Genomic DNA, 15,594 nt, shown 5'->3' on the forward strand with positions numbered 1-15,594 from the left:
TCAAGGGGCCGAATGGTCCACTCCTGTTCCTTATGTTCTTATGTTCATATGTTCTTATGTGCCTTGTAGATGGCCTATGGGGAGTCAGGAGGTGAGTTATTCACCGCAGAATTCCTAGCCTCTGACCTGCTCTTGTAGCCACAGTATTTATATGGCTGGTCTAGTTCAGTTTCTGGTCAACAGTAACACCCAGGATGTTAGCTGGGGAGTCAGCGATGGTAATGCCATTGAATGTCATGGGGAGATGGTTAGATTCTCTTGTTGGAAATGGTCATTGCCTGGCACTTGCGTGTCGCGAATGTTAGTTGTCACATATTAGCCTATGCCTGAATATTATGCAGGTCTTGCTGTATGCGAGCACAGTCTGCTTCAGAATCTGATGAGTCGTGAATCATCACTGTCACTGGGTCAGAATCCTGGAACTCCCTCCCCAACAGCACTGTGAGTGTACCTACACCACATGGGATGGCAACGATTCAAGAAGGCAGCTCACCACCACCTTCTCATTGACAACTAGGGATGAGCAATAAACGCAGGCCCAGCCAGCGACGCCCACATCCTGTGAATGAATAAAAATAAAAGTTCCAGTCAGTTGAGCGACCTGTGCATGTGGACGTTGAAGTGTTTGTAGTCTGATCTCATTTTATTTCTTTTGAACACAGGGAACCATGTCACGTTCCGCAGTACAAAAGTCTCGGTTAGAAAAAAGTCGAACCTTGTCGGCAGCCGTGAGCACACCGCAGGCAGCTGTGGTAGAAATTGTACCTGGTCGATTCACAGAAAATGATTGGCATTCCATGGTAACCAATGAAGACAATGAGATTCATGTTGGAGACATCATCGATGACATTGTGAATCGAGTGCTGGATGGTTGTTCCAGAGTTTACATTGAAAAACAGGTAAAGCCGAGGAGAAATTCAACAACACAATTAGAACTGGGGCTAGTGAGTCAGTGTTACAGGACCGATTAGGGAGCGCAGGGTGTTCGCTGTGTTCATAGGGGAGCGCAGGGCGTTCGCTGTGTTCATAGGGGATCGCGGGGCGTTCGCATCGTTCATAGGGGAGCACGGGGCGTTCGTATCGTTCATGGGGAGCGCGAGGCGTTCGCCGTGTTCGTAGGGGAGCACAGGGCGTTCGCTGTGTTCATAGGGGAGCGCGAGGCGTTTGCCGTGTTCGTAGGGGAGTGCGGGGCGTTCGCCATGTTCATAGGGGAGCGCGAGGCGTTCGCCGTGTTCGTAGGGGAGCGCAGGGCGTTCACTGTGTTCATAGGGGAGCGCGAGGCGTTCGCCGTGTTCGTAGGGGAGTGCGGGGCGTTCGCCGTGTTCATAGGGGAGCGTGGGGCGTTCGCATCGTTCATAGGGGAGTGCGGGGCGTTCGTATCGTTCATAGGGGAGCGCGGGGCATTCGCCTCGTTCATAGGGGAGCGCGGGGTGTTCGCCTCGTTCATAAGGGAGAGCGGGGCGTTCGCCTCGTTCATAAGGGAGCGCGGGGCATTCGCCTCGTTCATAAGGGAGCACGGGGCGTTCGCCTCGTTCATAAGGGAGCACGGGGCGTTCGCCTCGTTCATAAGGGAGCACGGGGCGTTCGCTTCATTCATAAGGGATCACGGGGCATTTGCCTCATAGGGGAGCGGGGGGCGTTTGATGTGTTCATGGGGGAGCGGGGGTCATTCGCCTCGTTCATAAGGGAGCGCGGGGCATTCGCCTCGTTCATAAGGGAGCGCGGGGCATTCACCTCGTTCGTAGGGGAGCGCGGGGCGTTTGACGTGTTCATAGGGGAGCGCAGGCGATTGCCTCGGTCGTGGGGGAACGCAGGACGATAGCCTCATTCGTGGGGGAACGCAGGCGATCGTCTCGGTCGTGGGGAACGCAGGACGATCGTCTCGGTCGTGGGGGAGCACGGGGCGTTCGCATCGTTCATAAGGGAGCGCGGGGCGTTCGCCATGTTCATAGGAGAGCGTGGGGCGTTCGTATCGTTCATAAGGGAGCGCAGGGCGTTCGCTGTGTTCATAGGGGAGTGCGGGTCGTTCGCTGTGTTCATAGGGGAGCGCGGGGCGTTCGCTATGTTCATAGGGGATCGCGGGGCGTTCACTATGTTCATAGGGGAGCGCGGGGCGTTCACTATGTTCATAGGGGAGCGCGGGGCGTTCCCTATGTTCATAGGGGAGCGCGGGGCGTTCCCTATGTTCATAGGGGAGCGCGGGGCGTTCGCTATGTTCATAGGGGAGCGCGGGGCGTTCGCTATGTTCATAGGGGAGCGCGGGGCGTTCGCTATGTTCATAGGGGAGCGCGGGGCGTTCGCTATGTTCATAGGGGAGCGCGGGGCGTTCACTATGTTCATAGGGGAGCGCGGGGCATTCCCTATGTTCATAGGGGAACACGGCGCCTTTGCCTCATTCATAGGGGAGCGCGGGGAGTTCGCTATGTTCATAGGGGAGCGCGGGACGTTCGCTATGTTCATAGGGGAGCGCGGGACGTTCGCTATGTTCATAGGGGTGCGCGGGGCGTTTGCCTCGTTCATAGGGGAGCACGGGGCGTTCGCAGTGTTCTTAGGGGTGCGCGGGGCGTTTGCCTCGTTCATAGGGGAGCACGGGGCGTTCGCTGTGTTCATAGGGGAGGGCGGGGCATTCTCCTCATTCATAGCGGAGCGCGGGGCGTTAGCTGTGTTCATAGGAGAGCGCAGGGCATTCGATGTGTTCATAGGGGAGCACGGGGCATTCGCCGTGTTCATAGCGGTTCACGGGGCGTTCGCCTCATTCATAGGGAATCGCGGGGCGTTCGCTGTGTTCATAGGGGAGTGCGGGGCGTTCGCTGTGTTCATAGGAGAGCGCAGGGCGTTCGCCTCGTTCATAGGGGATCGCGGGGCGTTCGCGGTGTTCATAGGGAAGCGCGGGGCATTCACCTCGTTCATAGGGGAGCGCGGGGCGTTCGCTGTGTTCATAGGGGAGCGCGGGGCGTTCGCCTCGTTCATAGGGAAGCGTGGGGCATTCACCTCGTTCATTGGGGAGTGTGGGGCGTTCGCTGTGTTCATAGGGGAGCGCGGAGCGTTCGCCTCGTTCATAGGGGAGCGCGGGGCGTTCGCCATGTTCATAGGGAAGCGCGGGGCACTCACCTCGTTCATAGGGGAGTGCGGGGCGTTCGCCGTGTTCATAGGGGAGCGCGGGGTGTTCGCTGTGTTCATAGGGGAGCGCGGGGCGTTCGCCCTGTTCATTGGGGATCGCGGGGCATTCGCTTCGTTCATAGGGGAGCGCGGGGCGTTCGCTTCGTTCATAGGGGATCGCGGGGCGTTCGCCGTGTTCATAGGGGTGCGTGGGGTGTTTGCCTTGTTCATAGGGGAGCGCGGGGCATTCGCCGTGTTCATAGGGAAGCGCGGGGCATTCGCTTCATTCATAGGGGAGCGTGGGGTGTTTGCCATGTTCATAGGGGTGCGCGGGGTGTTTGCCTTGTTCATATGGGTGTGCGGGGTGTTTGCCTTGTTCATAGGGGTGCGCGGGGTGTTTGCCTTGTTCATAGGGGAGCGCGGGGTGTTTGCCGTGTTCATAGGGGTGCGCGGGGTGTTTGCCTTGTTCATAGGGGAGCGCGGGGTGTTTGCCTTGTTCATAGGGGAGCGCGGGGCGTTCGCCGTGTTCATAGGGGAGCGTGGGGCGTTTGCCGTGTTCATAGGGAAGCGCGGGGCATTCGCTTCATTCATAGGGGAGCGCGGGGTGTTTGCCGTGTTCATAGGGGTGCGCGGGGTGTTTGCCTTGTTCATAGGGGAGCGCAGGGCGTTTGGCTCGTTCATAGGGGAGCGCAGGGCGTTCACCGTGTTCCTAGGGGAGCATGGGGCGTTTGCCGAGTTCATAGGGGTGCGAGGGGCATTCGCCTCATTCATAGGGGAGCGCGGGGTATTCGCCGAGTTCATAGGGGAGCGCGGGGAGTTCGCCTCGTTCCTAGGGGAGCACGGGGCATTCTCCTCATTCATATGGGAGCGCGGGGCGTTCACCTCGTTCATAGTGGATCGCGGGGCGTTCACCTCGTTCATAGTGGATCGCGGGGCGTTCACCTCGTTCATAGGGGAGCGCGGGGCGTTCGCCGTGTTCATAGGGGAGCACGGGACGTTTGCCTCATTCATAGGAGACCGCGGGGCATTCGCTGTGTTCATTGGGGAGCGCGGGGTGTTCGCATCATTCATAGGGGAGCGCAGGGCGTTCGCTGTGTTCATAGGGGAGCGCGGGGCGTTCGCTGTGTTCATAGGGGAGCGCAGGGTGTTCGCATCATTCATAGGGGAGCGCGGGGCGTTTGCCTCATTCATAGGGGAACGCGGGGTGCTCGCTTCATTCATAATGGAGCGCGGGTCGTTTGCCTCATTCATAGGGGAGCACGGGCGTTCACCTTGTTCATAGGGAAGCGCGGGGCATTCACCTCGTTCATAGGGGAGCGCGGGGCGTTTGCTTCATTCATAGGGGAGCGCGGGGCGTTCGCCGTGTTCATTGGGGAATGCAGGGTGTTCGCCTCATTCATAGGGGAATGCAGGGCTTTCGCCTCATTCATAGGGGAGCGCGGGGCGTTCACCTGCTTCATAGGGGAGCGCGGGGCATTCGCTTCGTTCATAGGGGAGCACGAGGCATTCACCTTGTTCATAGGGGAGCGCGAGGCATTCACCTTGTTCATAGGGGAGCGCGAGGCATTCACCTTGTTCATAGGGGAGCGCGCGGCGTTCGCTGTGTTCATAGGGGAACGCGGGGCGTTCGCTTCATTCATAGGGGAGCGCGGGGCGTTCGCTGTGTTCATAGGGGAGCGCGGGGCGTTCGCCTCATTCATAGGGGAGCGTGGGGCGTTCGCCTCATTCATAGGGGAGCGCGGGGCATTCGCCTCATTCATGGGGAATGCGGGGCTTTCTCCTCGTTCATAGGGGAGCGCGAGGCGTTCGCCTCATTCATAGTGGAGCGCGAGGCGTTCGCCTCATTCATAGGGGAATGCGGGGCTTTCGCCTCGTTCATAGGGGAATGCGGGGCGTTCACCTGCTTCATAGGGGAGCGCGGGGCATTCGCTTCGTTCATAGGGGAGCGCGAGGCATTCACCTTGTTCATAGGGGAGCGCGAGGCATTCACCTTGTTCATAGGGGAGCGCGAGGCATTCACCTTGTTCATAGGGGAGCGCGGGTCGTTCGCTGTGTTCATAGGGGAGCGCGGGGCGTTCGCTATGTTCATAGGGGATCGCGGGGCGTTCACTATGTTCATAGGGGAGCGCGGGGCGTTCACTATGTTCATAGGGGAGCGCGGGGCGTTCCCTATGTTCATAGGGGAGCGCGGGGCGTTCCCTATGTTCATAGGGGAGCGCGGGGCGTTCCCTATGTTCATAGGGGAGCGCGGGGCGTTCGCTATGTTCATAGGGGAGCGCAGGGCGTTCGCTATGTTCATAGGGGAGCGCGGGGCGTTCACTATGTTCATAGGGGAGCGCGGGGCATTCCCTATGTTCATAGGGGAACACGGCGCCTTTGCCTCATTCATAGGGGAGCGCGGGGAGTTCGCTATGTTCATAGGGGAGCGCGGGGAGTTCGCTATGTTCATAGGGGAGCGCGGGGAGTTCGCTATGTTCATAGGGGAGCGCGGGACGTTCGCTATGTTCATAGGGGTGCGCGGGGCGTTTGCCTCGTTCATAGGGGAGCACGGGGCGTTCGCAGTGTTCTTAGGGGTGCGCGGGGCGTTTGCCTCGTTCATAGGGGAGCACGGGGCGTTCGCTGTGTTCATAGGGGAGGGCGGGGCATTCGCCTCATTCATAGCGGAGCGCGGGGCGTTAGCTGTGTTCATAGGAGAGCGCAGGGCATTCGATGTGTTCATAGGGGAGCACGGGGCATTCGCCGTGTTCATAGGGGTTCACGGGGCGTTCGCCTCATAGGGAATCGCAGGGCGTTCGCTGTGTTCATAGGGGAGTGCGGGGCGTTCGCCTCATTCATAGGGAATCGCGGGGCGTTCGCTGTGTTCATAGGAGAGCGCAGGGCGTTCGCCTCGTTCATAGGAGAGCGCAGGGCGTTCGCCTCGTTCATAGGGGATCGCGGGGCGTTCGCCGTGTTCATAGGGAAGCGCGGGGCATTCACCTCGTTCATAGGGGAGCGCGGGGCGTTCGCTGTGTTCATAGGGGAGCGCGGGGCGTTCGCCTCGTTCATAGGGAAGCGTGGGGCATTCACCTCGTTCATAGGGGAGTGTGGGGCGTTCGCTGTGTTCATAGGGGAGCGCGGAGCGTTCGCCTCGTTCATAGGGGAGCGCGGGGCGTTCGCCATGTTCATAGGGAAGCGCGGGGCACTCACCTCGTTCATAGGGGAGTGCGGGGCGTTCGCCGTGTTCATAGGGGAGCGCGGGGTGTTCGCTGTGTTCATAGGGGAGCGCGGGGCATTCGCCCTGTTCATTGGGGATCGCGGGGCATTCGATTCGTTCATAGGGGAGCGCGGGGCGTTCGCTTCGTTCATAGGGGATCGCGGGGCGTTCGCCGTGTTCATAGGGAAGCGCGGGGCGTTCGCTTCATTCATAGGGGAGCGCGGGGTGTTTGCCGTGTTCATAGGGGTGCGCGGGGTGTTTGCCTTGTTCATAGGGGTGCGCGGGGTGTTTGCCTTGTTCATAGGGGAGCGCGGGGCGTTCGCCGTGTTCATAGGGAAGCGCGGGGCATTCGCTTCATTCATAGGGGAGCGCGGGGTGTTTGCCATGTTCATAGGGGTGCGCGGGGTGTTTGCCTTGTTCATAGGGGTGTGCGGGGTGTTTGCCTTGTTCATAGGGGTGCGCGGGGTGTTTGCCTTGTTCATAGGGGAGCGCGGGGTGTTTGCCGTGTTCATAGGGGTGCGCGGGGTGTTTGCCTTGTTCATAGGGGAGCGCGGGGTGTTCGCCGTGTTCATAGGGGAGCGCGGGGCGTTCGCCGTGTTCATAGGGGAGCGCGGGGCGTTTGCCGTGTTCATAGGGAAGCGCGGGGCGTTCGCTTCATTCATAGGGGAGCGCGGGGTGTTTGCCGTGTTCATAGGGGTGCGCGGGGTGTTTGCCTTGTTCATAGGGGAGCGCAGGGCGTTTGGCTCATTCATAGGGGAGCGCAGGGCGTTCACCGTGTTCCTAGGGGAGCATGGGGCGTTCGCCGAGTTCATAGCGGTGCGCGGGGCGTTCGCCTCATTCATAGGGGAGCGCGGGGTGTTCGCCGAGTTCATAGGGGAGCGCGGGGCGTTTGCCTCGTTCCTAGGGGAGCACGGGGCATTCTCCTCATTCATATGGGAGCGCGGGGCGTTCACCTCGTTCATAGTGGATCGCGGGGCGTTCACCTCGTTCATAGGGGAGCGCGGGGCATTCGCCGTGTTCATAGGGGAGCACGGGACGTTTGCCTCATTCATAGGAGACCGCGGGGCATTCGCTGTGTTCATTGGGGAGCGCAGGGCGTTCGCTGTGTTCATTGGGGAGCGCAGGGTGTTCGCATCATTCATAGGGGAGCGCGGGGCGTTTGCCTCATTCATAGGGGAACGCGGGGTGCTCGCTTCATTCATAATGGAGCGCGGGTCGTTTGCCTCATTCATAGGGGAGCACGGGGCGTTCACCTTGTTCATAGGGAAGCGCGGGGCATTCACCTCGTTCATAGGGGAGCGCGGGGCGTTTGCTTCATTCATAGGGGAGCGCGGGGCGTTCGCCGTGTTCATTGGGGAATGCAGGGTGTTCACCTCATTCATAGGGGAATGCGGGGCTTTCGCCTCATTCATAGGGGAGCGCGGGGCGTTCACCTGCTTCATAGGGGAGCGCGGGGCATTCGCTTCGTTCATAGGGGAGCGCGAGGCATTCACCTTGTTCATCGGGGAGCGCGGGGCGTTCGCTGTGTTCATAGGGGAGCGCGGGGCGTTCGCTTCATTCATAGGGGAGCGCGGGGCGTTCGCTGTGTTCATAGGGGAGCGCGGGGCGTTCGCCTCATTCATAGGGGAGTGCGGGGCTTTCTCCTCGTTCATAGGGGAGCGCGAGGCGTTCGCCTCATTCATAGTGGAGCGCGAGGCGTTCGCCTCATTCATAGGGGAATGCGGGGCTTTCTCCTCGTTCGTAGGGGAGCGCGGGGCGTTCACCTGCTTCATAGGGGAGCGCGGGGCATTCGCTTCGTTCATAGGGGAGCGCGAGGCATTCACCTTGTTCATAGGGGAGCGCGGGGCATTCACTGTGTTCATAGGGGAGCGCGGGGCGTTCGCCGTGTTCATAGGGGATCGCGGGGCGTTCGCCGTGTTCATAGGGGAGCGCGGGGCATTCACTGTGTTCATAGGGGATCGCGGGGCGTTCGCCGTGTTCATAGGGGAGCGCGGGGCATTCGCCGTGTCCATAGGGGATCGCGGGGCGTTCGCCGTGTCCATAGGGGATCGCGGGGCGTTCGCCGTGTTCATAGGGGAGCACGGGGCGTTCGCCTCGTTCATAGGGGAGCGCGGAGCGTTCGCTTCGTTTATAGGGGAGCACGGGTCTCTCGCCTCGTTCATAGAGGAGCTCGGGGCGTTCGCCTCATTCATAGGGGAGCGCGGGGCGTTCGCCTCGTTCATAGGGGATCGCAGGGCGTTCGCTGTGTTCATAGGGGAGCGCGGGGCGTCCACCTCGTTCATAGGGGAGCGCGGGGCGTTCGACGTGTTCATAGGGGAGCGCGGGGTGTTCGCTGTGTTCATAGGGGAGCACGGGGATCTCGCCTCGTTCATAGGGGAGCGCGGGGCGTTCGCCTCGTTCATAGGGGAGCGTGGAGCGTTCGCCTCGTTCATAGTGGAGCGCGGGGCATTCACCTCATAGGGCAGCGCGGGGCGTTCGACGTGTTCATAGGGGAGCGCGGGGTGTTCGCCTCATTCATAGGTGAGCGCGGGGCGTTCACCTCGTTCATAGGGGAGCGCAGGGCTCTCGCCTCGTTCATAGGGGAGCGTGGGGCATTCGCCGTGTTCATAGGGGTGCGCGGGGCGTTCGTGGGGAACGCAGGGCTCTTGTTGGGGAGCACGGGGCTCTTGTGGGGCAGCACGGGGCATTCGTGGGGAACGCGGGGCTCTTGTGGGGGAGCGCGGAGCATTCGTGGGGAACGCGGGGCTCTTGTGGGGGAGCGCGTAGAGCCCATGGGGGAGCGCGGGGCGTTTGTGGGGGACTGCGGGGTGTTTGTGGGAGAGTGCAGTATAGTGTAAGTGTACCTGACATAGCAAGGGTTAATGTGGAATAAAAACAGAAAAAGCTGGAAAACCTCAGCAGGTCTGGCAGCACCTGTGGAGAGAGAAACAGTTAACATTTTAGTCCAGTATGACACCTCTTCGGAAGAGTTTGGACGTGAAAAGTTTATTCTGTTTCTCTCTCCGCAGATGCTGCCCGACCTGTCGAGTTCTTCCAGCACTTTCTTTTTTACAGATCTTCAGCATCTGCAGTATTTTACTTTCATTTCAGTGTTAATGTGGGACTGCAAAACTGTACCGCCCAAAGTATAATGTAAGAGACTCGTGACATGTCACTGGCGTCAGTTGTGCACTGGACAGTGACCTGTGTAGAAGCAAGCACGGAGTCAGCTCATAACTTGGGCTTTACCATGTATATATTTATGTAGTTATATGCAAGACTCAGAACCTCTTCTTGAGACCGACTGAACCTCCAACTTGTGGAATGCTCCTTGTGTTTTTCAGGGAGTGCAGGAGACCCCTGTGTTTTCTCAAGTGATATTTTGCCAATTGGGCAGGAGGTTCACTCCCCAGTAAAAGCCCTCTTGTGTCTCTGTTCATTTTACACTGACAGTTTATTGCAACATTTCTCCTCAGTGGCATGTCTTTTCCTCAGCTGTTGCCATTCACCATCGCTCAGGCCAAGGATGCGATCCTGCAGATTATTGAGTGGCAGTTGCTGACGTATGATTCCGGAGAGAGAAACATCATTATGGAGCCATCATGGCAAGAAGACAAGGAGCCTGTTGCCTTTATCACTGACAGCTGGGCCCAGGGCTCAGTGCCTGTGGTGAGGAATCTATCAACATCGACTCTGGAGAAACAGGTAGAACAGACCTAGATGTTGCTGCTTGATATCAGTTCTGCAGTAGTTAAATTACTGAACTGATAATCCAGAGATTATCAGTAAACGAGAACATGGAGTCATTGGGTAGGTTTAAAAACCCAGCTAGTTCATTAATGTCCTTTAGGAAAGGAAATATGCTTGAAATCTGGTCTGGGTCTGTATTATAAGTGACTCCAGTCCCACAGCAATGTGGCTGAATCTTAACTTTGTTCAGAAATGATGTAGCCAATGCACTCAGTTGTATCCACAGCCAGTTAGGATGGCAGCCTTGCCAACGACACCCATATTTGGTGTATGAATTTGACAATTCTCGTCTGGTTAAGACAATGGCTAGAGTACTAAAGTTAGGGATGTGCAGGAGGCCAGATTTGGAGGAGCATCATTGCAGGACTGCAGGAAGATATAAAGGATTGAGCTTCCAGCTGCCTAGGCCATTTAGGACTGAGATGAGGAGAAACTTCTTCGCTCAGAAGCTGGTGAGGTTTTGGAATTGTCTACTACAGAATGCTGTGGAGGACAAGTTGCTGAATATATTTAAGAAGGAAATAGATAGATTTCGAGACTTTAAAGGCATCAAGGGGTAGGGGGAGAGGGCGGGAGTCTGGTGTTGAGATAGTGGATCTGCCATGAATAGCGGAGCAGGCTTGAAGGGCCAAATGACCTACTCCTGCTCCTATTTTCTATGTTTCAGAATTTCCTTTCTAAGTCCCTCTGCATCTCTCTGATTCCCCTGCTCCAACTGGATATTGCTGGCTGCTGCTCAGTGTACATACACTCACACATTGCTCCCTTCACTCAGCACATTTGACTGTCATTGCTTTTTCAAGAAAATTGTCCAGTATACCGGCATGTTTTGAGTTTGCTTAACATTGAGGGCTCCACTAACCAGGCCTTGAAGGCCCAGCTCCTATTTCCCGTCCTGTGAGCATGTGCCTGGTGACCCTCAGCACCCCAATTCATTGTAAAATGGGACTTCTCCAGTAACACAGTGAAGTGCTCACTTTGCTGAATGGACCACAGGAGACTCAGGTACAGGTTTCGATCGTTTATTCGAGCAATTGCAAGGAGGGCACCATCTCAATACAGCTTGGGACAGCACTCTGCTAAACTACAAGTATTCAACATATTTATACATTATTGGTCACGTACAAGAACAGTTTCCAGATTCCGATCTCGTCAATATATAGGTTTACATTACAAGACATCTCTGGTAACAAGTACATCCCTATTTGTTTTCACCCAGGCAGAGACCTTACCATCTGTTCTTCCCCTATCTGTGGAAGAGCACACTTAATCTTAGTTGTTATTGCCAATGCTCTGACTGCAGTCCAGCTCCCAAGGCCTTTCTGTTGTTTGCAGGCCCTTAAGGCTGTGCAGGGTTCATCTGATAACCTTTAACTGCCAATGTGCTTAGAGATTTTAAGTAATTCATTCCCTTTCAATAAGTTCTTACTGTACCCCTATATTCCCTCTAATAATTACTGTTTCCCTTTAGTTCCCCCAACACTGACATGACCTGGCAGATGATATGCGCCAGGTGGACCAAATCCACAAGGGAAACTTGGTTGCACGATCACAACGGTTTTGCAATTTGTATTTATTAGAGAAGATGCATGAACTGAAGGGGAGGCAGGGGCATAGTGCTATTGGACTAGTATTCCAGGGACCCAGGGTAATGATCCGGGGACCCGGGTTTGAATCCCACCATGGCAGATGGTGAAATTTGAATTCAATGAAAATCTGGAATTAGAAGGCTGATGATGACCATGAACGACTATTGCCAGTTGTTGTAAAAACCCATCTGATTCACAAATGCCCTTTAGGGAAGGAAACCTGCCATCCTTACCTGGTCTGGCCTACTCCTGACTCATAGCAACATGGTTGACTCTTAAATGCCTTCTGAATAAGGGCAATTAGAGAGGGGCAAAAGCTAGCGATGCCTACTTCCCATGAATGAATTTTTAAAAATTCAGAATTAATGAGTCCACCAAGACCTTTAGAGATTTGTTAAAATTAAATTAAAATATTTATTTATATGACTACAATATTTGTACGACCACAGTTAGGTTCTGAATTGACCAGACTCCCAGTTTTACACCCACTTTAAGGGAACAGTCCAAAATAGATTTTAGATTTAAAACAAACCCAGCAAGTTAACACTGTACCCACTTGACAGTGGAGTTCCAAATGGCTTTTTTTCTCCCCAACTTCAGTTACTTTACATAGCAGACTTGTGCTCAAATGGCTGGAGGCTTCTTGAAGGCTGTTTCACACACTCCTGTTAGATCTTACATGGTCCTCCTTACATAGCCTTCAATTCTCCTTTATATATGTTTCTCTCTCTTTAATATGCAAATTCTATTGTTCCATATGCCTTTGAAACTATACCTTCATAATATAAAAACTTTCATGTTGCCAATATTGTCAGTAACCTTTGGGAAAAATAAACCCGCTCCTCAGCCTGACTTATCTGGCTACTTGTAAACAGACTAAGATCCCCTTTGAAATCCAAGAATCCCTTCATTTATCTAAAAATGCAAATTCCCTTCACACCTTACATGCTAAGCCAGCATCCATGTTTACTCATTAGCATGTCAAGCACATCTAGCTTCTTTCGATGATTTCATGCTTGCAGTCTGCTTGACTTCAAATGTAATTAAATCACACAGACGGAATCACCTATACTTACTCTCATAAAGCCTCTTCACAATAAACCAGAAAAATATTATGAGAATTATTATACTTTCATCACATAACTGACACAGCCTCATTGACCCCAAAACCGGACCCATGGTAATATCAACCCCACCCTCAGTGAACCCCCTACACCCCACCCTCAGTGATACCAGCCCCACACTCAGCATCCCTCTGCCCTCTACACTGAACATCCTCAGCAACTACCCATTCCCACTACCTCAGTAACCCCCCCCCCCACCAAACCATCGTGGTACCAACCCACCCTGCCCCAGCGTTCATGATGCCCTACAACTGTACCTCACCAAAACCCTGCCATCCTCCACCTGCCACCCTCATTGAGTCCCTGCGTACTCCCACTCAGCGTCCTCCTGTCCCACTCATCTTCAGGGACCTCCTGCACCCACCCCCCCATCGTCAGTGACCTCCTGCCCCACCCATCGTCAGTGACCTCCTGCCCCACCCATCGTCAGTGACCTCCTGCCCCACCCGTCGTCAGTGACCTCCTGCCCCACCCGTCGTCAGTGACCTCCTGCCCCACCCGTCGTCAGTGACCTCCTGCCCCACCCGTCGTCAGTGACCTCCTGCCCCACCCGTCGTCAGTGACCTCCTGCCCCACCCGTCGTCAGTGACCTCCTGCCCCACCCGTCGTCAGTGACCTCCTGCCCCACCCGTCGTCAGTGACCTCCTGCCCCACCCGTCGTCAGTGACCTCCTGCCCCACCCGTCGTCAGTGACCTCCTGCCCCACCCGTCGTCAGTGACCTCCTGCCCCACCCGTCGTCAGTGACCTCCTGCCCCACCCGTCGTCAGTGACCTCCTGCCCCACCCGTCGTCAGTGACCTCCTGCCCCACCCGTCGTCAGTGACCTCCTGCCCCACCCGTCGTCAGTGACCTCCTGCCCCACCCGTCGTCAGTGACCTCCTGCCCCACCCGTCGTCAGTGACCTCCTGCCCCACCCGTCGTCAGTGACCTCCTGCCCCACCCGTCGTCAGTGACCTCCTGCCCCACCCGTCGTCAGTGACCTCCTGCCCCACCCGTCGTCAGTGACCTCCTGCCCCACCCGTCGTCAGTGACCTCCTGCCCCACCCGTCGTCAGTGACCTCCTGCCCCACCCGTCGTCAGTGACCTCCTGCCCCACCCGTCGTCAGTGACCTCCTGCCCCACCCGTCGTCAGTGACCTCCTGCCCCACCCGTCGTCAGTGACCTCCTGCCCCACCCGTCGTCAGTGACCTCCTGCCCCACCCGTCGTCAGTGACCTCCTGCCCCACCCGTCGTCAGTGACCTCCTGCCCCACCCGTCGTCAGTGACCTCCTGCCCCACCCGTCGTCAGTGACCTCCTGCCCCACCCGTCGTCAGTGACCTCCTGCCCCACCCGTCGTCAGTGACCTCCTGCCCCACCCGTCGTCAGTGACCTCCTGCCCCACCCGTCGTCAGTGACCTCCTGCCCCACCCGTCGTCAGTGACCTCCTGCCCCACCCGTCGTCAGTGACCTCCTGCTCCACCCGTCGTAAGTGACCTCCTGCCCCACCCGTCGTCAGTGACCTCCTGCCCCACCCGTCGTCAGTGACCTCCTGCTCCACCCGTCGTCAGTGACCTCCTGCCCCACCCGTCGTCAGTGACCTCCCGCCCCACCCGTCGTCAGTGACCTCCCACCCCACCCGTCGTCAGTGACCTGCCCCACCCATCGTCAGTGACCTCCTGCCCCACCCATCCTCAATGCTCCTCCTGATGCCCACCACTGATACCTCCTAACATGTCCCTCTCGAGCTTATGGCAGTGGCTGCCCCTATTTTTCAGCAACTGAAGCAACCAATTTTGTTCATTGGAAGATACACAGTGAGAAACTGCTGGGGTATGTTGTTCAATTTGGATGAGTGATGACCAGGTCAACCACCTTGATCTTTTCAGCAGTGACCTGGGATCTTCAATATCCTCCTGAGGGGGAAGAAGGGGCCTTGGTTTAACATCTCATCCGAGACAGTGCAGCACTCCCTCAGTATTGACCACCTGACACTGCAGCACTCCCTCAGTACTGACCCACCCACAGTGCAGCACTCCCTCAGTACTGACCCTCCCACAGTGCAGCACTCCCTCAGTACTGGTTCTTCGACAGTGCAGCACTCCCTCAGTACTGGTCCTCTGACAGTGTAGCACTCCCTCAGTACTGGTTCTCTGACAGTGCAGCACTCCCTCAGTACTGGTTCTCTGACAGTGCAGCACTCCCTCAGTACTGGTTCTCCGACAGTGCAGCACTCCCTCAGGACTAGTCCTCTGACAGTGCAGCACTCCCTCAGTACTGACCCTCTGACAGTGCAGCACTCCCTCAGTACTGGTTCTCCCCCAGTGCAGCACTCCCTCAGTACTGGTTCTCCCCCAGTGCAGCACTCCCTCAGTACTGGTTCTCCCCCAGTGCAGCACTCCCTCAGTACTGGTTCTCCCCCAGTGCAGCACTCCCTCAGTACTGGTTCTCCCCCAGTGCAGCACTCCCTCGGTACTGGTTCTCCGCTAGTGGTGGCACAGCAAATGTTGGCTTGGATATCTGCTCAAGTCTCTGAGTGAGGCTTCAGCCTGTGATGGTCTGACTGTGTGGCTACCAATGACAGTTGCATCAACTGATGGGAATTGCAATCGTGAGACAGAAATTATTTTAATGACGACATTATGTTTTGAATTAGGAAACTTTTGAAGAGGCTCCTGGAGACATCATTTGTTTGGTTAGGGAGGACACGAGCCAGACTGTAATCACTGCTGCTGGCCACAGTGCAAGACCAGAGTGTTGGAGCGGTCAGGAAGGGCACCAGGGGGTGCAGGACATGTTTCCACTGTGCAAAGAGCTAATGGGCTACCACCTGGATTCAGAAAAGGTAATGGAGCACCCAAACAAAACTTTGTGCTAATGAAC

At 56.5% G+C, this 15,594-nt stretch overlaps 1 protein-coding gene across 4 annotated transcripts in view; it reads left to right on the plus strand.

The window, feature by feature from the left end:
- Positions 1-15,594, plus strand: part of LOC121285723 (uncharacterized protein C2orf81 homolog) — a 35,436-nt gene that overhangs the window by 9,992 nt on the left and 9,850 nt on the right. For 3 of the 4 annotated variants that reach the window (XM_041202482.1, XM_041202568.1, XM_041202648.1), the window contains exons 2-4: positions 663-899; positions 9,767-9,976; positions 15,368-15,556. In XM_041202482.1, the coding sequence (XP_041058416.1) occupies positions 669-899; positions 9,767-9,976; positions 15,368-15,556 (630 nt within the window). In that variant the 5' untranslated portion in view covers positions 663-668. Of the gene's footprint in view, positions 1-662; positions 900-9,747; positions 9,977-15,367; positions 15,557-15,594 lie in introns of all 4 variants that reach the window. The other variant, XM_041202728.1, reaches the window with a different exon arrangement.

Source organism: Carcharodon carcharias, chromosome 1 (genome assembly GCF_017639515.1).
Source record: "Carcharodon carcharias isolate sCarCar2 chromosome 1, sCarCar2.pri, whole genome shotgun sequence".
NCBI classification, from domain to species: Eukaryota; Metazoa; Chordata; class Chondrichthyes; order Lamniformes; family Lamnidae; genus Carcharodon; species Carcharodon carcharias.